The following is an 18,767-nucleotide window of genomic DNA, read 5'->3' on the forward strand; positions in this document are numbered from 1 at the left end:
TGTTACAATTCTAGTCTTAAAACATTGTAAAATCTTACAATCCTAAAGTCTTAAAACATTGTAAAATCTTACAATTCTAGTCTTAAAACATTGTAAAATCTTACAATCCTAAAGTCTTAAAACACTTTAAAATCTTACAATTGTAAAACCTTAAAACATTGTAAAATCTTACAATCCTAAAGTCTTAAAACACTTTAAAATCTTACAATTGTAAAACCTTAAAACATTGTAAAATCTTACAATCCTATAGTCTTAAAACATTGTAAAATCTTACAATCCTAAAGTCTTAAAACATTGTAAAATCTTACAATTCTAGTCTTTAAACATTGTAAAATCTTACAATCCTAAAGTCTTAAAACACTATAAAATCTTACAATTGTAAAACCTTAAAACATTGTAAAATCTTACAATTCTAAAGTCTTAAAACATTGTAAAATCTTACAATTCTAGTTTTAAAACATTGTAAAATCTTACAATCCTAAAGTCTTAAAAACATTTTAAATCTTACGATTCTAAAACCTTAAAACATTGTAAATTCTTACAACCCTAAAGTCTTAAAAAATTTTAAATCTTACAATTCTAATCTTAAAACATTGTAAAATCTTACAATCCTAAAGTCTTAAAACATTGTAAAATCTTACAATCCTAAAGTCTTAAAACATTGTAAAATCTTACAATCCTAAAGTCTTAAAACATTGTAAAATCTTACAATTCTAGTTTTAAAACATTGTAAAATCTTACAATCCTAAAGTCTTAAAACATTGTAAAATCTTACAATCCTAAAGTCTTAAAACATTGTAAAATCTTACAATTCTAGTCTTTAAACATTGTAAAATCTTACAATCCTAAAGTCTTGAAACACTTTAAAATCTTACAATTGTAAAACCTTAAAACATTGTAAAATCTTACAATCCTAAAGTCTTAAAACATTGTAAAATCTTACAATTCTAGTCTTTAAACATTGTAAAATCTTACAATCCTAAAGTCTTAAAACATTGTAAAATCTTACGATTCTAGTCTTAAAACATTGTAAAATCTTACAATCCTTAAGTCTTAAAACACTTTAAAATCTTACAATTGTAAAACCTTAAAACATTGTAAAATCTTACAATCCTAAAGTCTTAAAACATTGTAAAATCTTACAATTCTAGTCTTAAAACATTGTAAAATCTTACAATCCTTAAGTCTTAAAACACTTTAAAATCTTACAATTGTAAAACCTTAAAACATTGTAAAATCTTACAATTCTAGTCTTTAAACATTGTAAAATATTTACAATCCTAAAGTCTTAAAACACTTTAAAATCTTACAATTGTAAAACCTTAAAACATTGTAAAATCTTACAATCCTATAGTCTTAAAACATTGTAAAATCTTACAATCCTAAAGTCTTAAAACATTGTAAAATCTTACAATCCTAAAGTCTTAAAACATTGTAAAATCTTACAATCCTGAAGTCTTAAAACATTGTAAAATCTTACAATTCTAGTCTTAAAACATTGTAAAATCTTTCAATTCTAAAACAGAAGTAAACTGTAATCGCAGTGTCAAACGCAGCACTGAGATCGAGCAGTACCAGCCCTGTTAGTTTACCTGAATCCATATTGTGGCGATTGTCATTGATTATCCTTATAAGAGCGCTCTTTGTACTGTGGTGTGCTTTGAAACCAGATTGAACACTGTCTAAACACCCCTTGCAGCTTAAGAACGTGTTAACTTGCTTAAAAACACCTTTTTTTCAATGATAGGGTGATATTAAGGATGCTCTTTGCAGTTATGGGTATGTTTGGAAAAGTCCCTGAGAGAAGTGAAGCATTTACCACTGTTAGGAGATCCATTTCTAGACAGTTGAACACCGTTTTAAAGAATGATGTGGGGAGTGTGTCATATTATCCTACAAATGGCAAGGCAATGAGCTTTAAACATTACATGATGTTGTTATATGAAGGCTAAATTGAGTCTGCAGTTAAAAAAACATATTTGACGTATCGTTTTGTATCAAATCAAATCACTTGTATTATCACATCATCTGCAGCACATGATGAGAGAAAAGCTTAGGTCTGTGGAGTGATGAACAAAGAGCAGGAGTCAGAGATACAGTTTATTGAAGACAATAGTTTACAGTTTGATCAACAGAAAACAGCTTCAACACACTCCATAGGGGTCATAGTCTCAATTTCACAGAAATGATAGGAAGAGCAGCACACATGTGGTCAGTGACGAAATAACATCATCAGGAGTTCATACTTCCATTGTTTTCTGACATGATGCTGTTTTCCGCTTCTGCTTCCCACATCGTGCACTTCCTCCAGCGAGTGTCGCAGTCAGAGCTGCATGCAAATGAGGGCCGACTGAAGCATCCCCATTGGTCCATTAGCTCTAGATTAACTGCTCCTCCTCCAGCCAATCAGGCGAGGAGGGAAGCTGACGTCACTCTAATGGCGACCAATCCCCACAGGCGAGGACAGAGAAGTGTATAATAATTAACAATCGCTCTTAAATAACAATCTGTGCAGTGCTCACACAACAGAGATGGAGAAGAGGACAGACAGGAGAAACTAAAGAAACCAGAAATAAAGCAAAACAATGAATAACTAACCCTAAAAACAAAAGCCTAACCCAAACCTAATCCTAACCAAACCCTAACCTGACCCAACCTTACCCTAACAAACACCCCAGCCCTAACCCTTCCTTCAAAATAAAGGCCTAACCCAACCCTAACCCTAACAAACACCCTTACCCTTCAAAATAAAGGCCTAACCCAACCCTAACCCTAACAAACACCCTTACCCAACCCTTACCCTAACAAACACCCTAACCCAACCCTTACCCTAACAAACACCCTAACCCAACCCTAACCCTAACAAACACCCTAATCCTAAAACAAAATGTTTAGAGGAACTGGGAAAGCAGAAAAAGCAGAAAAAGAAAGAAAGAGGTGAGATTTGGCCTCATTAATGAAAGATAAATATTCCTCTATATTAACGAACCCGATTATCTATCCACCCTTTATCTATCACTAACTTACTCTGATATTTACAAATGTTTCATCAATGAGGACCAATGAATTTCTACAAACGAGCACAGGATTTCCACAACATTATCAATAAGCTTAATAATATCAATAAATCTATTACAAAGTCCAACTCTAAACTACACTTGTGTCCATAAACACTATCTAAATCCCCCAGTCTTGACTAAAATGCTGTTATTTACCAAACCCTGCGGTTAAAATTAAACTATTTGAGCTGCTGGTTTATGTTAAAGCTAATCTGCAGAAATCCAGCGCTCGCTTGGAGAACAAGTGAAAGAAGAAGAAAGCAGAAAGATGAGAGCAGCAGCACTAGAAATAATCCTCATCAGATCTGACAAATCCACAGCTGGGCTAAAATCTGTCTGTGGCAGGAGGCTCTTATATCTAGCGTATCGGCCCATATAATCCTGCCCCGTCAGCGCCATCTACACCACCCTATCCTATCTGTTAAAGAGAAAACGCCTTCAAAACCGGCCCACGACGCCCCTGTTATATGCGCTTATCTCACTTAAACCTGCCTAAAGTCCCGTTAGAGCTACGAGCACTGTCTAAACCAGGCTTCCTGTCTTTATAAAGTATTGACGCACTACAGTAATAATACACAGACTTTACCGTTTACTATTAATCCTACAGCTAGAGAAATAAACCACACCAGTATGCTAATAAATCCCCCTTTCCAGCAGTTTCATTTATTAATCTGTGATTATTTCCCTTAATATGACTATTTACTCTACAGTCGGTGCTAACCCAGTTCATATAAAACACTACGTCCTGTCTAAACGTGAATGAACCTGCTTTCCTTTACTTATTTCAAACGATTAATGCTGTCCTGCCGCAGACACATTCTACCCCAGCTGAGGATTAGCGCTAACACTCAATCTCCGGCGTCGCCTGTGCGCATCGGCCGCCATTAGACTGACATCAGCTTCCTTCCTCACCTGATTGGCTAAAGGAGGAGCTGTCGGTCTAGAGCTGGTGGACCAATAGGGACGCTTCAACCGGCCCTCATTTACATGCAGCTCTGACTGCAACACTCGCAGGAGGAAGTGCAGAATTTGGGAAGCAGAAGCGGAAAACAGCAAAACAATCTGACGTAAATGGAAGTATAAAACCTGTTTCCTGCTGCTGATGGGCTCTACGTCATGCTGAACCACTTGTGCTCTATAATCTCCTCTAAAACAGGTCCTGTTCGAGGGTGGTAACTGATTATCCACCGAAGAAGATCCTTGCATTCTGCAGAAATAGTAAAGAGAGAACATGTTAGTCATGGATGCTCTTGATGATGACACAACACAGAGATTTATTCAATGGTCTGGTGAAATTCTTGATTCTGATTGGCTGGAAGTCGTCCAATAAAATCATTAAATACACAGTTAGTTTCAGTCAGTTATTAGCACAGTTCCAGATGAATGCGCCACACTCAAACATTAGCAGTAACCAACTCGGTGACCATCGCTGAAGCTTTCATTGGACGTGTGCTTCATCTGGAGCCAATGGGGATCAACCAACTCGCAAATACGAGATGATGAAGCTAACACATGTTACTATGAGCTATAATATCAAACACACGACGAGTCATATCAGACGGAGATTTAGTCAAATATTGTGCTGCAATACTACTTTAATTTGGAAAATGACCATGTAATAAGTGGGATTATCATTGCATTACTGTGTGCTTTTGCCTCTGCATTTAAAATCCTTTAGCATGCGGCAGTCTACTGACTATACAGCACTTGTATGAAAATTGCTATTTAATTGTGCATTTATTTGTTTTTAAAATAAATAATGTTATTTATGAATTTTATGGAAAATTATAGTAAAAAAGACAATAAATTGTGCATCTAATCTGACAGCTTTTATTTACAGACATGATGTCCAGCTGTTTCCTGTCCAACTGTTATACATATTGGCCTGATAAACACATTTTAAGTAATAATTTAAAATGAATACACATGAAGACAGACTAATATGGCAGGGTTGTATACTAAACTAGCAGTATTCCACTGTATTTCATAGGCAGGCAGAGCCATTTGAGTTCTGGATGAGTGAAATCGGCTCAACACACCTGTTTACTGTGGTACAAACCACTTTCTATACTCCAGTACATTTTACTTTTCTCATTCACAATGGCCTAAATATAAACATATAAAAATAATACAGGCTAATTTACATGTTTCATAATCATAATATAAGTCAAAATCAGAAATTAATTTGAGTCCGATGATGTCACATGACGTGCAGGTAAAATGAGTGCATTCACTGAGTGCTTCTGTGCATGAAGGTGTGCTGTAGTTAATGCCACATGCACCGTCATGTGTTTTATATTCAGAGTTCATTTTGAAATAACATAGTGAAATGTTGGTTAAGAGTTACATGTTCGCTGGAGGAAACAGCTGTGATGATGAGAGGAGCGCTGAGGAAATAGTAGATGGGAAACCCGATTGGGGTACAAGTGATACAAGAGTTTCTACAGCAAAGAACTGCAAACATGCTGATATTATACCAGTCTACCGATAAACACACAGCTTCTGCTCTCACTCGGAACGGCTTTGCTGATTAAATGAAAAATGAGTTAAAAACGGAGGAGCTGAAGTCTGCTGCCGTTTTCATATGAAATTGAAAGGGGACTGAGGCGATAATTTAGCTGTGGACCATTCATGAGTAAATCCCAAAACCTTTAGGGGGGCTGAGTGAAAATAAGAGGCCTAGCGACACCCATGAGCTGCACCATGTGTAGTGCTGTTTTCTCACCTGCTGACAATCTGGGGTGAAATCGTGGACGTTTATATCTGGAGTAAGGGAAATATCCATTGACCATATAGGACAGCATTAGTAAAACAGCCATGACATGTGAATCAACAGCAAAACGAATGGATCTGTAGGGTTCCCCCTCCTGTAGACGGTATCTCGTTACTCCTGCAAGGTAGAGATTTTCATGTTAGTAATTACAATATCTTTGCCCTCTTGACATTGCCATACATACACAGGAGATTACAGATGAAGGGTCAGTTCACCCAAAAAAGTAATTGTTATTAATTACTCAGCCTCACGTCGTCCTAAACCCCTGAGACCCACGCTCAGCTTCTGAACACAAATGAAGATGTTTTAGAAGAAACACGAGAGCTCTCTGACAATATTTGCCTTCAGTAGTTTAACTGAAAATCATGACTTTATTGAACAGTTTGTTGTCCTCAGTGTCAGTATATTGCGCACACTCAGAAGAGCTCTGTGTAGTGGCGTACACCGCTGATGTCCTCCTCTGATTGGAAGAAAGCACAGGCGCATCCGAGATGATACATCAGCAGTGCAACTGAGAGCAACATGCGTGAAAGCCTCAAAGCTGTCCTGATTGTGCGCAATATACTGACACTGAGGATGAGAACCTGTTCAATAAAGTCGTTATTTTAGCTTTATGTGGAAATAAAAGTATTCTCAGAGTCTGATAATGCTCTGATTGAACCACTAAAGGCATACGGTCTGTTTTGAGGATGCTTTAGGGTCCTTTTATAGACCCTTGCTGTCTATAGAGCTCTCAGATTTCATCTTAAATATCTTCATTTGTGTTCAGGGGTCTCAGATGTTCAGGACGACATGAGAGTTATTCATTACTAAAACTATCTTCATTTTTATGTGAACTTTCCCTTTAATAAGCAGCACTTAAAAGGCAACTCACCAAGATAGGGGGATCTCCAGTAGCCTTTTTGAGTATAATAACTGTTGCCAAAATCAATCAGCTTGAGCTGCAGGGTCTTTGGATTGACCAGGATGTTTTCTTTATGTATGGACTCATGTTCTATGCCATGCTCAAGGCAGCGCTGTGTTGCGATAATGAGCTGCATGATCAGCTGCCGCGCAACACTCTCACTCAGGAGGCCATTGTTCTTCCTGATGAATTTATCCAAGGTTATGTACGAGGACGCGTACTCCATGACCAGGTAGTTATTCCTTCCCTCCATGGCGTACTCGTACAGCTCAATGATGTGCGGGCAGAGCGGAGGTTCCTTGAGGACCATCATATGATATGCTTCCGGGATAGTACGTCCATTCTAGAGAAAAATCAAGTCAGGAAAAGGTTTGATGTGAGTGTCAAATATATAAATGACATTATAATGTGTCACTAGCTGTGTTTCCATATAAAGATGCAGATTACATTTATGCGCAACACAAATAAAGATTCACGAATAAAGCAGCGTTTCCATCAATGAGTCAAAGAGAACAAAATCATCACTGCCTTACAAACTGGCGGCAAATATCAGTCAGAGAAATGAGTTTCGCTTAAGAAGACCAAACGAAATGAACACGGTGAATGCGGTGGCTTTTGGAGACGTGAGACGGGAGCACAGACAGATGCTCAAGACTATTCTGGAGGGAATGATACTAGAAGAAGGCCTGATACTAGAGAATGATACTAGAGGGCTGAGGCCTTTTACAATCAGCAGAACAACATTTCAGATCTGCAACAATGGAAAGCTGCAAACCAACATTACTGACGCAAAAACCCTCAAACACACATTTATATCATCATGTCTTATAACACAATCACATTACTGTTTTTAAGTGCATGCTGGAATTTATTTGGTAAAAATGCTTCTAAACTAGTTTTTGCACATTATTTCCTCTGGAATCAAATTTTCTCTTAGTCAATTATGTGCATGAGAACATGTATGTGCATCTTGGCGTTTTCATAAAGCTTTGTTTATGTGATAATCCTAAATGCGCATGAAACAGGTGGATGGAAACAGAGCTATTTTCACATATTACCTCAAATTCAACACTACATGTGACCCTGGACAACAAAACCAGTCTTTTGTCACGCAGATATATTTTGGGGAAAACTCAAAATGATGACTTCAGGGTATCTGCACATATTTAACAGGAAATTTAATAACTTTTAAGACCTTTTAAAATCCTCTAAGAGGAAAATTGAAGACTTTACCTAAACCAGGGGTCGGCAACCCAAAATGTTGAAAGAGCCATATTGGACCAAAAATAACAAAAAACAAATATGTCTGGAGCCACAAAAAATGTAAAGCCTTATATAAGCCTTATGAAGGAAACACATGCTGTATGTATCTATATTAGCCTACTATCAAAATGACTAAATTGGCTACAAATACATAATGAGCCTTCATGATTAAATAGCTTAGATTAAATTAAATTTGTTGTCATTAAAACACTTCAGCACAGCCTCTTGTCTTTTAGTGTTATTAATTTGATCACTTCTTCTTGCAGCCCATCAGAGTTCACATACCTGCATAAAAGCGCGTTGAATATCGGTCACATCACAGGCAATTGAGTATGCTGGCACTGAATTAATGTCCTTGGTTTGCTGATCGGTGATATTACCTACCATTTTAATAGCCCTTTCCTTCACTGTCTTAGTGGAGAAAGGTATATCTTTATTTTTTTGAATTATCTTGGTTTTGTTTTTAAAGTTTGCAAATAGGTGTTCTAATATGTCATACCATCTTTGAACGGTTTTCCATGCTTTATAATCTCCTGGTTTGTTTACAACAGCCACTTGCCTGGCATCCCACCCTGCTGATAGAAACGTGTGTCGCAGGCTATGACGCAAATCTTCGTTGACAGAAATGTTGAAATTAAATATTAATTCTACACACTTTGACAGCATTTGAAAATGTTAATAATGTTTGTCCTCCTATAGAAATCATATTAAAACAAAAAAATATATTAACCTCCCCCATCTTTTTGCATTTTCAAACATTTTTGAAAAAGCTCCAGGGAGCCACAAGGGCAGCGCTAAAGAGCCGCATGCGGCTCTAGAGCCGCGGGTTGCTGACCCCTGACCTAAACAAAAAACACAACAGGAAAATGTTCAGTGTGACTACACAGAATGATGTGTTGAAGCATTAGCAAAACTCACCAGAGCCACGCTCAAGACAGGTCAAAGGGATGCGAAAACTTTGTACGAGTGGTGGCAGCTTACGGTTTGAAACACCCACAGTATTTCGGCCTTAAGTGCAGCTACATTCGCAAAGCTGCTGAAGGCATTGCTTGAAGTGGACGGCCTTGTGAAAGGCTGAGAGGTCGAAGTGCTCGATGAGAACATACTTATGGGCAAACTACTTGCCTGCGACATACTTCTTGTGCTTCTCTGCTTTCATGTGTGAATAGAGCGCTTTATGGCACATTGTCCCCAGTTTTATCGTCTTTTAACATAAAGCACACTTCCCTTCATGATTTCTGGCAGTTTTTTAGCCACCCCTGATACTTTTCGTCCTCCAACCAATTGTCATCAAACAAACATTTGCCCATGCTTGCGATTTCGCAAAATGCCGAGGTGGCGAACCAACAACACAACGCTTTCATCAATCACTTACTCGTATGTCACCTATAGAATGATGCAGGTTGCACCCACGAAGTGCTGCCCCCAAATGTTGCGCTGGTCAAATTGCGGTTGAAAAAATCTAATAAAAATGACGAGTCAGACATGAAACTTAAGATCCCACATGAAATTTAAGACCTCCTTATGGAAAATTACAAATCGAAAAAATCTGAAATTTTATTTAAGACGTTTCAAGACTTTTTAAAGACCCGCGGGGACCCTGGACTTCAATTACGTAAAGATTTGGTTTCAATATATAATTTGTGCATTTCTTATTGATCTGATGTGGGGCAGTGGGTAGAACAATCACCTCACAGTAAAAAGGTCGCGGGTTCGACCCCCGGCTGGGTCAGTTGGCGTTTCTGTGTGGAGTTTGCATGTTCTCCCTGCATTCGCGTGGGTTTCCTCCGGGTGCTCTGGTTTCTCCCACAGTCCAAAGACATGCGGTACAGGTGAATTGGGTAAGCTAAATTGTCTGTCGTGTATTTATGTGTGTGAATGAGTGTGTATGGGTGTTTCCCAGTGATGGCTACAGCTGGAAGGGCATCCCCTTTGTAAAACATATGCTGGATAATTTGGTGGATCATTCCGCTGTGGCGACCCCAGATTAATAAAGAGACTGAGGAGAAGGAGTTTACATGGAAATGTGAAATGTAGTTTAAGTTATTAACTTTAAAGCTGATTTTCCCAATATTAAGATTTTCTTCATGTTCCAGATTGTCAAACAGCCGCATCTCCATCAATATTGTTCTAACAAAGCAAACATTATCAAAAAGCCTCTTTATTGATCTCTCAGATGATACGCAAATCTCAGTTTCTGGACATTATGACTGGTTTTGTGCTCCACAGTTCATCTGCAGAAACAGATAACCCCCAGTTCTAGACATTTCCAGAAACTCTGTAATATTCTCAGTACAAACAAGATTTCTGGAAATGACTAAACACGTGCAGTTTCAGCCATTTCCATAAAGCATGTAAATAAAAACACACGACATCTCAAAATGACTAAACATGGAGGTCATCTGTTCTCTTCATATATTTTCAGTAGAGTATGCATACTTACCATAGTGTACCAGTATCCGAAACTCCTTAAGTCCTTATTCACAACTTTTATGGCAACCTGCAAAGAAAGCATAAAGTCAAAACTTATTTAAGCCAGAGAGATGTCTGATCTGACCTGCATAAAACACACACACACACACACACACACACACACACACACACACACACACACACACACACACACACACACACAAAGACCACTGCAGAGTTGAAGTGACCGTTACCTTCTGGCCGTCAGATTTCCGTGTAGCCAGATAGACAGTGCCACCGTTTCCCTGTCCCAGCTTCTCTCCAAGCACATATTTGTCAAGTATAGATCCTGGAGTAAAGTGAATCACATTTATGACATTATTTCTGTGAGTGTTCTGCTCTAATCCTGAGATATTTCTGTAAAACTATAAAAAAAAATCCAAAACCCGACTGCAGATTAGACAGAAATCATTATGACAGAAGACAGACCTGAGCTGCTGTTTTCAGCTGAGCTGCTGTTTTCAGCTGAGCTGCTGTTTTCAGCTGAGCTGCTGTTTTCAGCTGGGCTGCTGTTTTCAGCTGAGCTGCTGTTTTCACCTGAGCTGCTGTTTTCACCTGAGCTGCTGTTTTCAGTTGGGCTGCTGTTTTCAGTTGGGCTGCTGTTTTCAGCTGGGCTGCTGTTTTCAGCTGGGCTGCTGTTTTCAGCTGGGCTGCTGTTTTCACCTGAGCTGCTGTTTTCAGCTGTGCTGCTGTTTTCAGCTGTGCTGCTGTTTTCAGGTGAGCTGCTGTTTTCAGCTGGGCTGCTGTTTTCAGGTGAGCTGCTGTTTTCAGCTGGGCTGCTGTTTTCAGGTGAGCTGCTGTTTTCAGCTGGGCTGCTGTTTTCAGGTGAGCTGCTGTTTTCAGCTGGGCTGCTGTTTTCAGCTGGGCTGCTGTTTTCAGCTGCAGTTTTCCCGCCGCTGCTGCCGCCATGTTGGATCTCTGCTGTTTTCATTTGTTTGGCAGCCACAGTGTCCTGATTTCTGCTGTCCTGATCAAGACATTCAGCCTTTCTCTTCTGTCCTCTTAGAGCTGATGTGGATTACAGTCAATAATAAATTATTAATGAGCCGTTCTTTCATTATTAGTATTGCGCATTATTAGTATTATTAGACGTTTTACTCTGTCATAAAACTTTGCTGAGAAACGCTTTGCACAATACTGCATAGTTCCCAGTTTAAGGCACATCATGTAAGACTTTTATATTTATTAACAGTAGTATATACTCTGCTGAATCCTGTACTTATATTCTGCCAAACATCATGAAAAATGCTCAAATGCAGAGAAATCATCAGCGATCATGAGAATAACTGTGGCATAATAAAAGCTCTGCTGCCGCTTCACTGTCGTCTCTCATCAGCAACTGCTTCAGCATTTCTCAGATTTCACTTCACTGCTTTTAGCCTTACTCTGCTTCAGACTCCATGATAATACTTTACTCATCCATCAATCATTATTGACAGCATTATTATTGCTCAAAATTTGCAGCAGTGCTAATAGTTTTCCAGCATTTTCCAGTCATAAAGAGTGGACTGACCTGAGCTGGACGCCTCTGTGTCGGCGGCGTCTCTTGTGTTCTCCAGCTCTGCAGCTTTGATGCGTTTCCTCAGAGCGTATGGTTTGCCTTCACCAGAAACACTCTGAAAATCATCATCCGCTTTCCGCTTCACTCCTCTTCCTCCTAATGTGGATGACAACACAACAAACAATAGACTCTTAAATGAAAACCATCATGTCTTTTATTGCCATATCTTCATTCCAGAAAATCTGGAATCTGAGGATTCAAACATCTAAATATTAAGAAAATCACATGTAAGAGGATAAAAGATCAATAAAAAGTAAGCTAAATTAATAGACTGAATTAGCGGATCAGAGCGCACATTCATAGTTTTAAGTCACATGACTGAAATAACTCAAACTATATTCACAATAATAACTCAAAACAAATGTACAGATAATGAAAATGAAAATAAAAACATCACAAAAGAGCTTTGATCAAATCATGAATGAGGATTTTCTTTAAAATATTGTGATATTATCATATATGTCAATATAGCGCCTCTACAGCCTCATAATGCACACTGACCTGAGCTGCTGTCTTCTGCTGCAGTTTTCACTCGTTTGGCAGCAACTGTGTCCAGATTTCTGCTGTCCTGATCTAGACATCCAGCCTTTCTCTTCTGTCCTCTTGGAACTTCTGTGGATTACAGTCAATAATGCATTATTAATGAGCCGTTCTTTCATTAATTGGCATTTATTGTATTTGGGGATCTGTTCAAATGGCAGCAGTGCTAATAGTTTCCAGATGTTTTGTCATGAAGCTCTACTGAGAAACACTTTGCACAAAACTGCATCATTCACAGTTTTAAAGGTGCATTATGAGACTTTTTCCATTAAAATCTCCAAAAACCACTAGAAGAGTGATTCATGAATTCAGTCCCATTCAGGAATTCTCTCGCGGTGCATTATGGGATAGTGTAGCGTCCACTGGATGCGCACTTCAGAATCTCTCCAGTTGTAGTAGGTCATCCGGGTACTTCTCACATGCTGTTTTACAAATACTGTGAGGTCAGACATACTACTCGGCTCACATACTGTCTTAATGTACTATTTAGTATGGAAGTGTGTGATTTTAGACACAGCCAGTGTGTGTGTTCATGCTAATGACGTCACACATCCTCTATTTCTGCTCTGTTTGTTTAGCGAGGTTTTAATATGTTTGTGTTTTATTTGACAGCACAGAGCAGCATTATAACAGAAGCAAAACATGTATTTAGTCTGATAAAACAGCACACGTGATCACGAGCTGAAGAACCAGACGCGCTGGACTGTGGCATAATAAAAGCTCTGCTGCTTTGTGTCGTCGTGCACTGTGCCTTTAAGCTGACATATATATGCTCATACAACTGTAGAAGAGTGACGGGAGACTGACCTGAGCGGCTGTTCTCATCGCTGGACGTCTCTGCAGCTTTGATGCGTTTCCGCAGAGCGTATGGTTTGACTCTGTCAGAAACACTCTGCAAATCATCATCCGCTTTCCTCTTCACTCCTCTTCCTCCTGATGTGGATCACAGTCAATAATGAACTATTAATAATCAGTTCTTTCATTAATTGCTGTTTATTTTACTCTGGGATTTAACAAATGACAGCACTGCTAATAGTTTTCCAGCATTTTCCAGTCATAAAGAGTGGGCTGACCTGAGCTGGACGCCTCTGTGTCGGCGTCTTCTCTTGTGTTCTCCAGCTCTGTAACTTTAATGCGTTTCCGGTGGGCAGATGGTTTGCCTCCACCAGAAACACTCTGAAAAGCATCATCTGCTTTCCGCTTCTCTCCTCTTCCTCCTAATGTGGATGACAACACAATGAACAATAAACTCTTCAATTAATCGTCATGTTTATTTATTGTCATATCTTCATTCCAGATTTCTGTTGCGATCTCAAATAAATTAAAGATTGAGAAAATCACCTTTAAAGTGGCCAAATTAAGTTCAAATCAACAATTGAGTTCTGACATGTTTACAGTAGAAAGTGTTGAACTTAATGAAACATGATCATAACATAATAATTGAATAATTTTGGGCATAATAGATAAATCAATCACTTTGATCCAGACAATGTATTTTTGCCTATTTGCCAAAATATCCCCATGCTCACTGGATTTACCAGCTAACTGAGTCAATACTTTGCATGCTGCTTCACGGTTCGTACAAATTCCATGAGTTTTCCAGGACTTTAAAGTCAATTTTCATGACCTAATGTTTAATGTAATGTCTACATATATGTGGTAAACCATAAAAAAAACGTTAAAATTTATTACAGCATATCATAAAACACACAATAGTTTAAATTTATTTTAATATCTATGTAAAACAGATGATGCTTACACAGCACTAATAATGCGAGAGCGTGTTTTTGGCCAAGAAAATAGGCAAAAACAACTAAACCTTATTCCAATATACAGACATATGTCAAACTAATTTGAGATCATCTTAATAGTCTGTTAAACTAGTAATAGTAGATAAAACTACTTCTATTGTAAAGCTGCGGTCACGCTGCACTTTTCTCTCCATAGACTGACATTCATAGGCATGCGAATACAGCAGACCAGAAATACAAGCACGTGTTTCGCATTTCACTGCATACGAAAGCTCAAGTTCTTACCTGCGAAATCACATCAGGTGATTGAGTGAGACCAATAGAAGGTCACTTAAAATATGGAGCAATAATAATAATAATAATAATAATAATAAATATAATAATAATAATGACTAAATGTAAATGTAATTTCCATGACTTTTCCAAAACCTTTCCAGGCCTGGAAAATGCCATGACAAAATTCCATGACTTTTTCAGGTTTCCATGACCGTATGAACCTTGCTGCTTCATGTTTCAGAAGTTTAAGTGGTAACACATTATGGTGATGAAGCTGTAGAAGTGTTGATCTGTGGCAGGAAACACACCTGAGCTGGTTTTCTCCTGAAAACTGGTCATCTCAGTGTCTCTTGTGTTCTCCATCTCTGAAACTTTGATGCGTTTCCGCAGAGCGTATGATTTACCTCCACCAGAAACTCTCTGAAAATCATCATCCGCTTTCCGTTTCTCTCCTCTTCCTCCTAATGTGGATTACAACACAACAAACATAAACTTTTACAATGTACAAATACAAGGCAGATGATCTGAAGTGTTGATCTGTGACAGGACACACCTGAACTGGTTTTCTCCTCATAGCTGGTCATCTCTGTGTCTCTTGTGTTCTCCATCTCTGAAAGTTTGATGCGTTTCCTCAGAGCATACGGTTTGCCTTCACCAGAAACACTCTGAAAATCATTATCCGCTTTCCGCTTCATTCCTCTTCTTTCTCCTAATGTGGATTACAACACAACGAACAATAAACTCTTAACCTAAATCCTGATGTTTAATGTCATTAATTCAACCAGATTTCAATTGAAAAAATCTGAGAGTTCCAAATCCAAACATTGGGAAAATCACCTTTTAAATTGTCAAAGTTCTTAGCAATGCTTATTATAAATATCAAACATTATCAAGTGTTTTTTAAAATAAATTTATTGTAGCAAGTCTGTTTATAATCTTAATGAAACATGAACATAATATTCTCATGTTTTTGTGTTTCTTTGTCATATTTCATGCCTGTAGCCGGGGGTGTCCTATACATGAGCTCAACTGTCCTATTTTGACTGTTACATCATCATAAATTGTGAAAATAACCCATTGAACCAAGCCGATCATTCTAAATCTTTAGGAAATATTTTGGTTAATTGAAAGATGTGGTTATGATGACCATCCGACAAGCTAATCCAGCTTAAAATGTCACTAAAATGCAATATTTAAGCCTCATGAAAGAGGCAAAAACTGCAAAAAGGTCTACATTTTGGTAAAAATAAAGAATCAGCTCTTTCACCAGACTGACTCCGGGCCTGTATTTGTCATGTGTTTGGCTGTTGCCAACATAAGACCTGGGTCCTGAGTCACAGTTTTGCTCGTTTGCACAATTAAATTATCATTCATTATTAGTATGGTATAGCTGCCCGTGTATTAAAATGAACATTTTCACCATTATACATTATAAATCATTATATATTCGTTAGGAAGAGTTTGACTTTGACTCAAGTATTGTTATCTGCATTTTACTCTGGTGTTTTTGTATTAAACTGACTGATGTTGTTTGCTAAAACACTGAATCTGCATTTATATTCAGGATTCTCTGAAAACACCTCTGTGTACCGTCAGGTTATGGAGTTATGATCGCCATATTTCGGCTAAACAAACACAGCTGAATATACACACAAACGGTTTAAAGCTGTTTTCATTTGTAAAAAGACCGTCAAATTGATTTTTAGCAGTGTAATATTGCATGGTCGTAAGTAAGAGTCCAAAATAAGTATTTCTAGAGAGTAAAATTAGAGTTTTAGTATCAAACATTTAATAATATAAAACAGGCAAATATGAAACACACGTGTTCTTAGTGTCTGGACTTACCCGTCAAGGTCTTACAACTTTCGATTCCTGCTAGAAACTTGAAAGGTCTTGTAGACATCGTCTGAAATCGCTCAACTGTTTTGCTCGATGTGTTTATCGACCGAGAGCAACTTTTACAATCAACCTTCATTTCTTGTTCCTGCAGATTACTGAAGCCGAGTTTACGCGCGTCAGCAGACCCTGTAGAACCGTTAGAACGCGTTCTGCTGTTGCCAAGCAACACGTCGTCTTCCGCGAGTGTATGTGGTTAATGTGACCTTCTTTACCCTATAAAGCAGCACGAATCATATTTAATACACAAGTTTATAAGATCTGTATAATATCATACTGATCATTATTTTGCTTGAAACCCTGTTGTATAGTTTGATGCCTGTATTTTGCCCTCTTGTGGATTTTCATGACACTGCAGGCAGTGGAAGAGCTTTTTTGACCTTTTCAAAATGGCTGTTCTCATTGAATTGCTCCCAAGCTTTATATGATTAAATAAAGGTTTTCTTGATTAAAACGAACCATAATTACTTAAGTCAATCTTTATGTTACAAATATTATACATAAAGAATGGGGGGGGGGGGATTATTCAGTCTATTTTTGTCATGCAGCACTCTGCAGTCTTCATAAACAAGCTAATTAAATAACTTAAAATAATCTTCCATCTTAATTTGACAACTAACCTTGTATTGTAGGATACACATTTTTAACATTCAAGTACATTAAAGCACATTTTTGCACCTGCACTATAAAAAATGATTTGTTAGTTTGACTTTAAAAAGTTACCTGGTTGCCTTAAATTTTTGAGTTTATTGTAATTATAAGTATGAGTTATAATAACTTGAGTGATTATGTTGTTTCAACTAATTTTACTAATATTTTGTGTTGTATCCACTTCTTTAAGCAGTTTAAGTTGACTTACAAATGTAAGTGCACTCAACTTAATGGTGTAAAATTGTTGAGTAAACTAATTTAAGACAACTTAATCCATTTGACTGCTTCAAGAAGTTGATATAATATAATTCGAAGTTATATGAATAAAAGATTTGTCAACTCAACTAAAAATAGTTTGTTGAAAAAAATAACTGAAAAAGTTACCTGGTTGCCTTAAAATATGAGTTAAACCAACTAAATATAGCTTGTTGTAACAACTAAGACGTTTACACGGTTGACCTAAAATTATGAGTTAAATGAATTTACCACAGGTTAATACGACAAATGGATTTAAAAAAGAGACCAAGAACGTCAACACAAATAAACTGTAATAACATTTATTATAACTTCAAGAAAATATTTTCATTCACGCAGAAGTACAGTCATCAATTCAATACATTCATATTAAATCTCCTTGAAGCAACAGGATACAACCTGTAAGTTCAAACACCACTGAAAAAAATCATGCCAAGTTATAAATCAATCGTTATAAAGAATTTCTCAAACAGCATTAAAATTAGGCCTCTGAAATGTTTCTTCATCTATTTAACATTGTAAAGGTTTACACCAATACAAAAACATTTATAATGAAAACTGTTTACAACTGATTTTGTTCTCTCATGCTGAAACTGATATTCAACGCTCTGCAAAAGTTCATGGAGTAAGAAAGAAACTCTTAAGTGTTTAGTGGGTTTTTGCTCACGCATGCACTTACTGATATCCATGCTGTTCATTTAACTTTAATGACTAAATCTCAATCCAGTGTGACGAGTTGCTCACACTTAATGAGGAGAAAATGTGTTCGATGATAAGCAACTTTAATCTAAGTGATTGTTTTTCTTGTTCTCGCATTACACAATTCCCACCACTCTCATTGAGTTAATATAAAAACAGTCTGCTAGAACTGCAGTTTAACACAACCTGAGTTTGTTTATACATTTTAAAGAGTTTATTTTAATGCTGTTTGAGAAATGCATTTTACTGTTTCTTGAGATTTCTGACTTGTTGAATTTTTGTTAAACCGCAATTGTAGCACAGAGTTGATATAGAATGTGTGTAACAGAATGTCTGCTACTGTGCAATATGAAGTGTAATGTGAGACAGAGAAAAAAAATAAAGCTTATTATCCAGAAAATGTTTCCCTTTTCATGAAGTGTAAGCGACTCGTTACACTGGATTGAGATTTAGTCCTTAACGCTGAAGGAACAACATAAATATCAGTAAATTTGAGCATCCACTAAACACTTAAGAGTTTAAATCTACTCGGTGAACTTTTGCAGAGCATTCTTCACCACCAATTTTCATGATCTCTTTTTGGAGGATGAGATAAGTGATTTTCAGGGCAAGAAGAATCCCTATTAGCATAGCAAAGACATTTGACTTCCCTGAGGCCAACGTACAA

General features: G+C 37.4%; 1 protein-coding gene across 10 annotated transcripts in view; it reads right to left on the minus strand.

Annotated features, from left to right (window-relative positions):
- Positions 1-2,087: 2,087 nt before the first annotated feature.
- Positions 2,088-18,767, minus strand: part of LOC103908994 (uncharacterized) — a 33,518-nt gene continuing 16,838 nt past the window's right edge. Inside the window, exons 1-14 of one of the 10 annotated variants that reach the window (XR_012391751.1) lie at positions 16,445-16,595; positions 15,153-15,308; positions 14,908-15,060; positions 13,646-13,789; positions 13,380-13,505; positions 12,534-12,644; positions 11,985-12,128; positions 11,009-11,479; positions 10,666-10,760; positions 10,443-10,499; positions 6,707-7,079; positions 5,785-5,949; positions 2,842-4,266; positions 2,088-2,755 (exon numbers count right to left, since the gene is read on the minus strand). Coding sequence is in view for 5 of the 10 variants with exons in the window: in XM_073925538.1 (XP_073781639.1) it covers positions 4,169-4,266; positions 5,785-5,949; positions 6,707-7,079; positions 10,443-10,499; positions 10,666-10,760; positions 10,901-11,479; positions 11,985-12,128; positions 12,534-12,644; positions 13,380-13,505; positions 13,646-13,789; positions 14,908-15,060; positions 15,153-15,308; positions 16,445-16,574 (2,331 nt within the window). In the remaining 5 variants the exon portion in view is untranslated. Of the gene's footprint in view, positions 2,802-2,829; positions 4,267-5,784; positions 5,950-6,706; positions 7,080-10,442; positions 10,500-10,665; positions 10,761-10,900; positions 11,480-11,984; positions 12,129-12,533; positions 12,645-13,379; positions 13,506-13,645; positions 13,790-14,907; positions 15,061-15,152; positions 15,309-16,444; positions 16,596-18,767 lie in introns of those variants that run through there. The other 9 variants (XR_012391748.1, XR_012391747.1, XM_073925540.1 and 6 more) reach the window with 9 other exon arrangements.

This window comes from Danio rerio, chromosome 16, assembly GCF_049306965.1.
Source record: "Danio rerio strain Tuebingen ecotype United States chromosome 16, GRCz12tu, whole genome shotgun sequence".
NCBI lineage: Eukaryota > Metazoa > Chordata > Actinopteri > Cypriniformes > Danionidae > Danio > Danio rerio.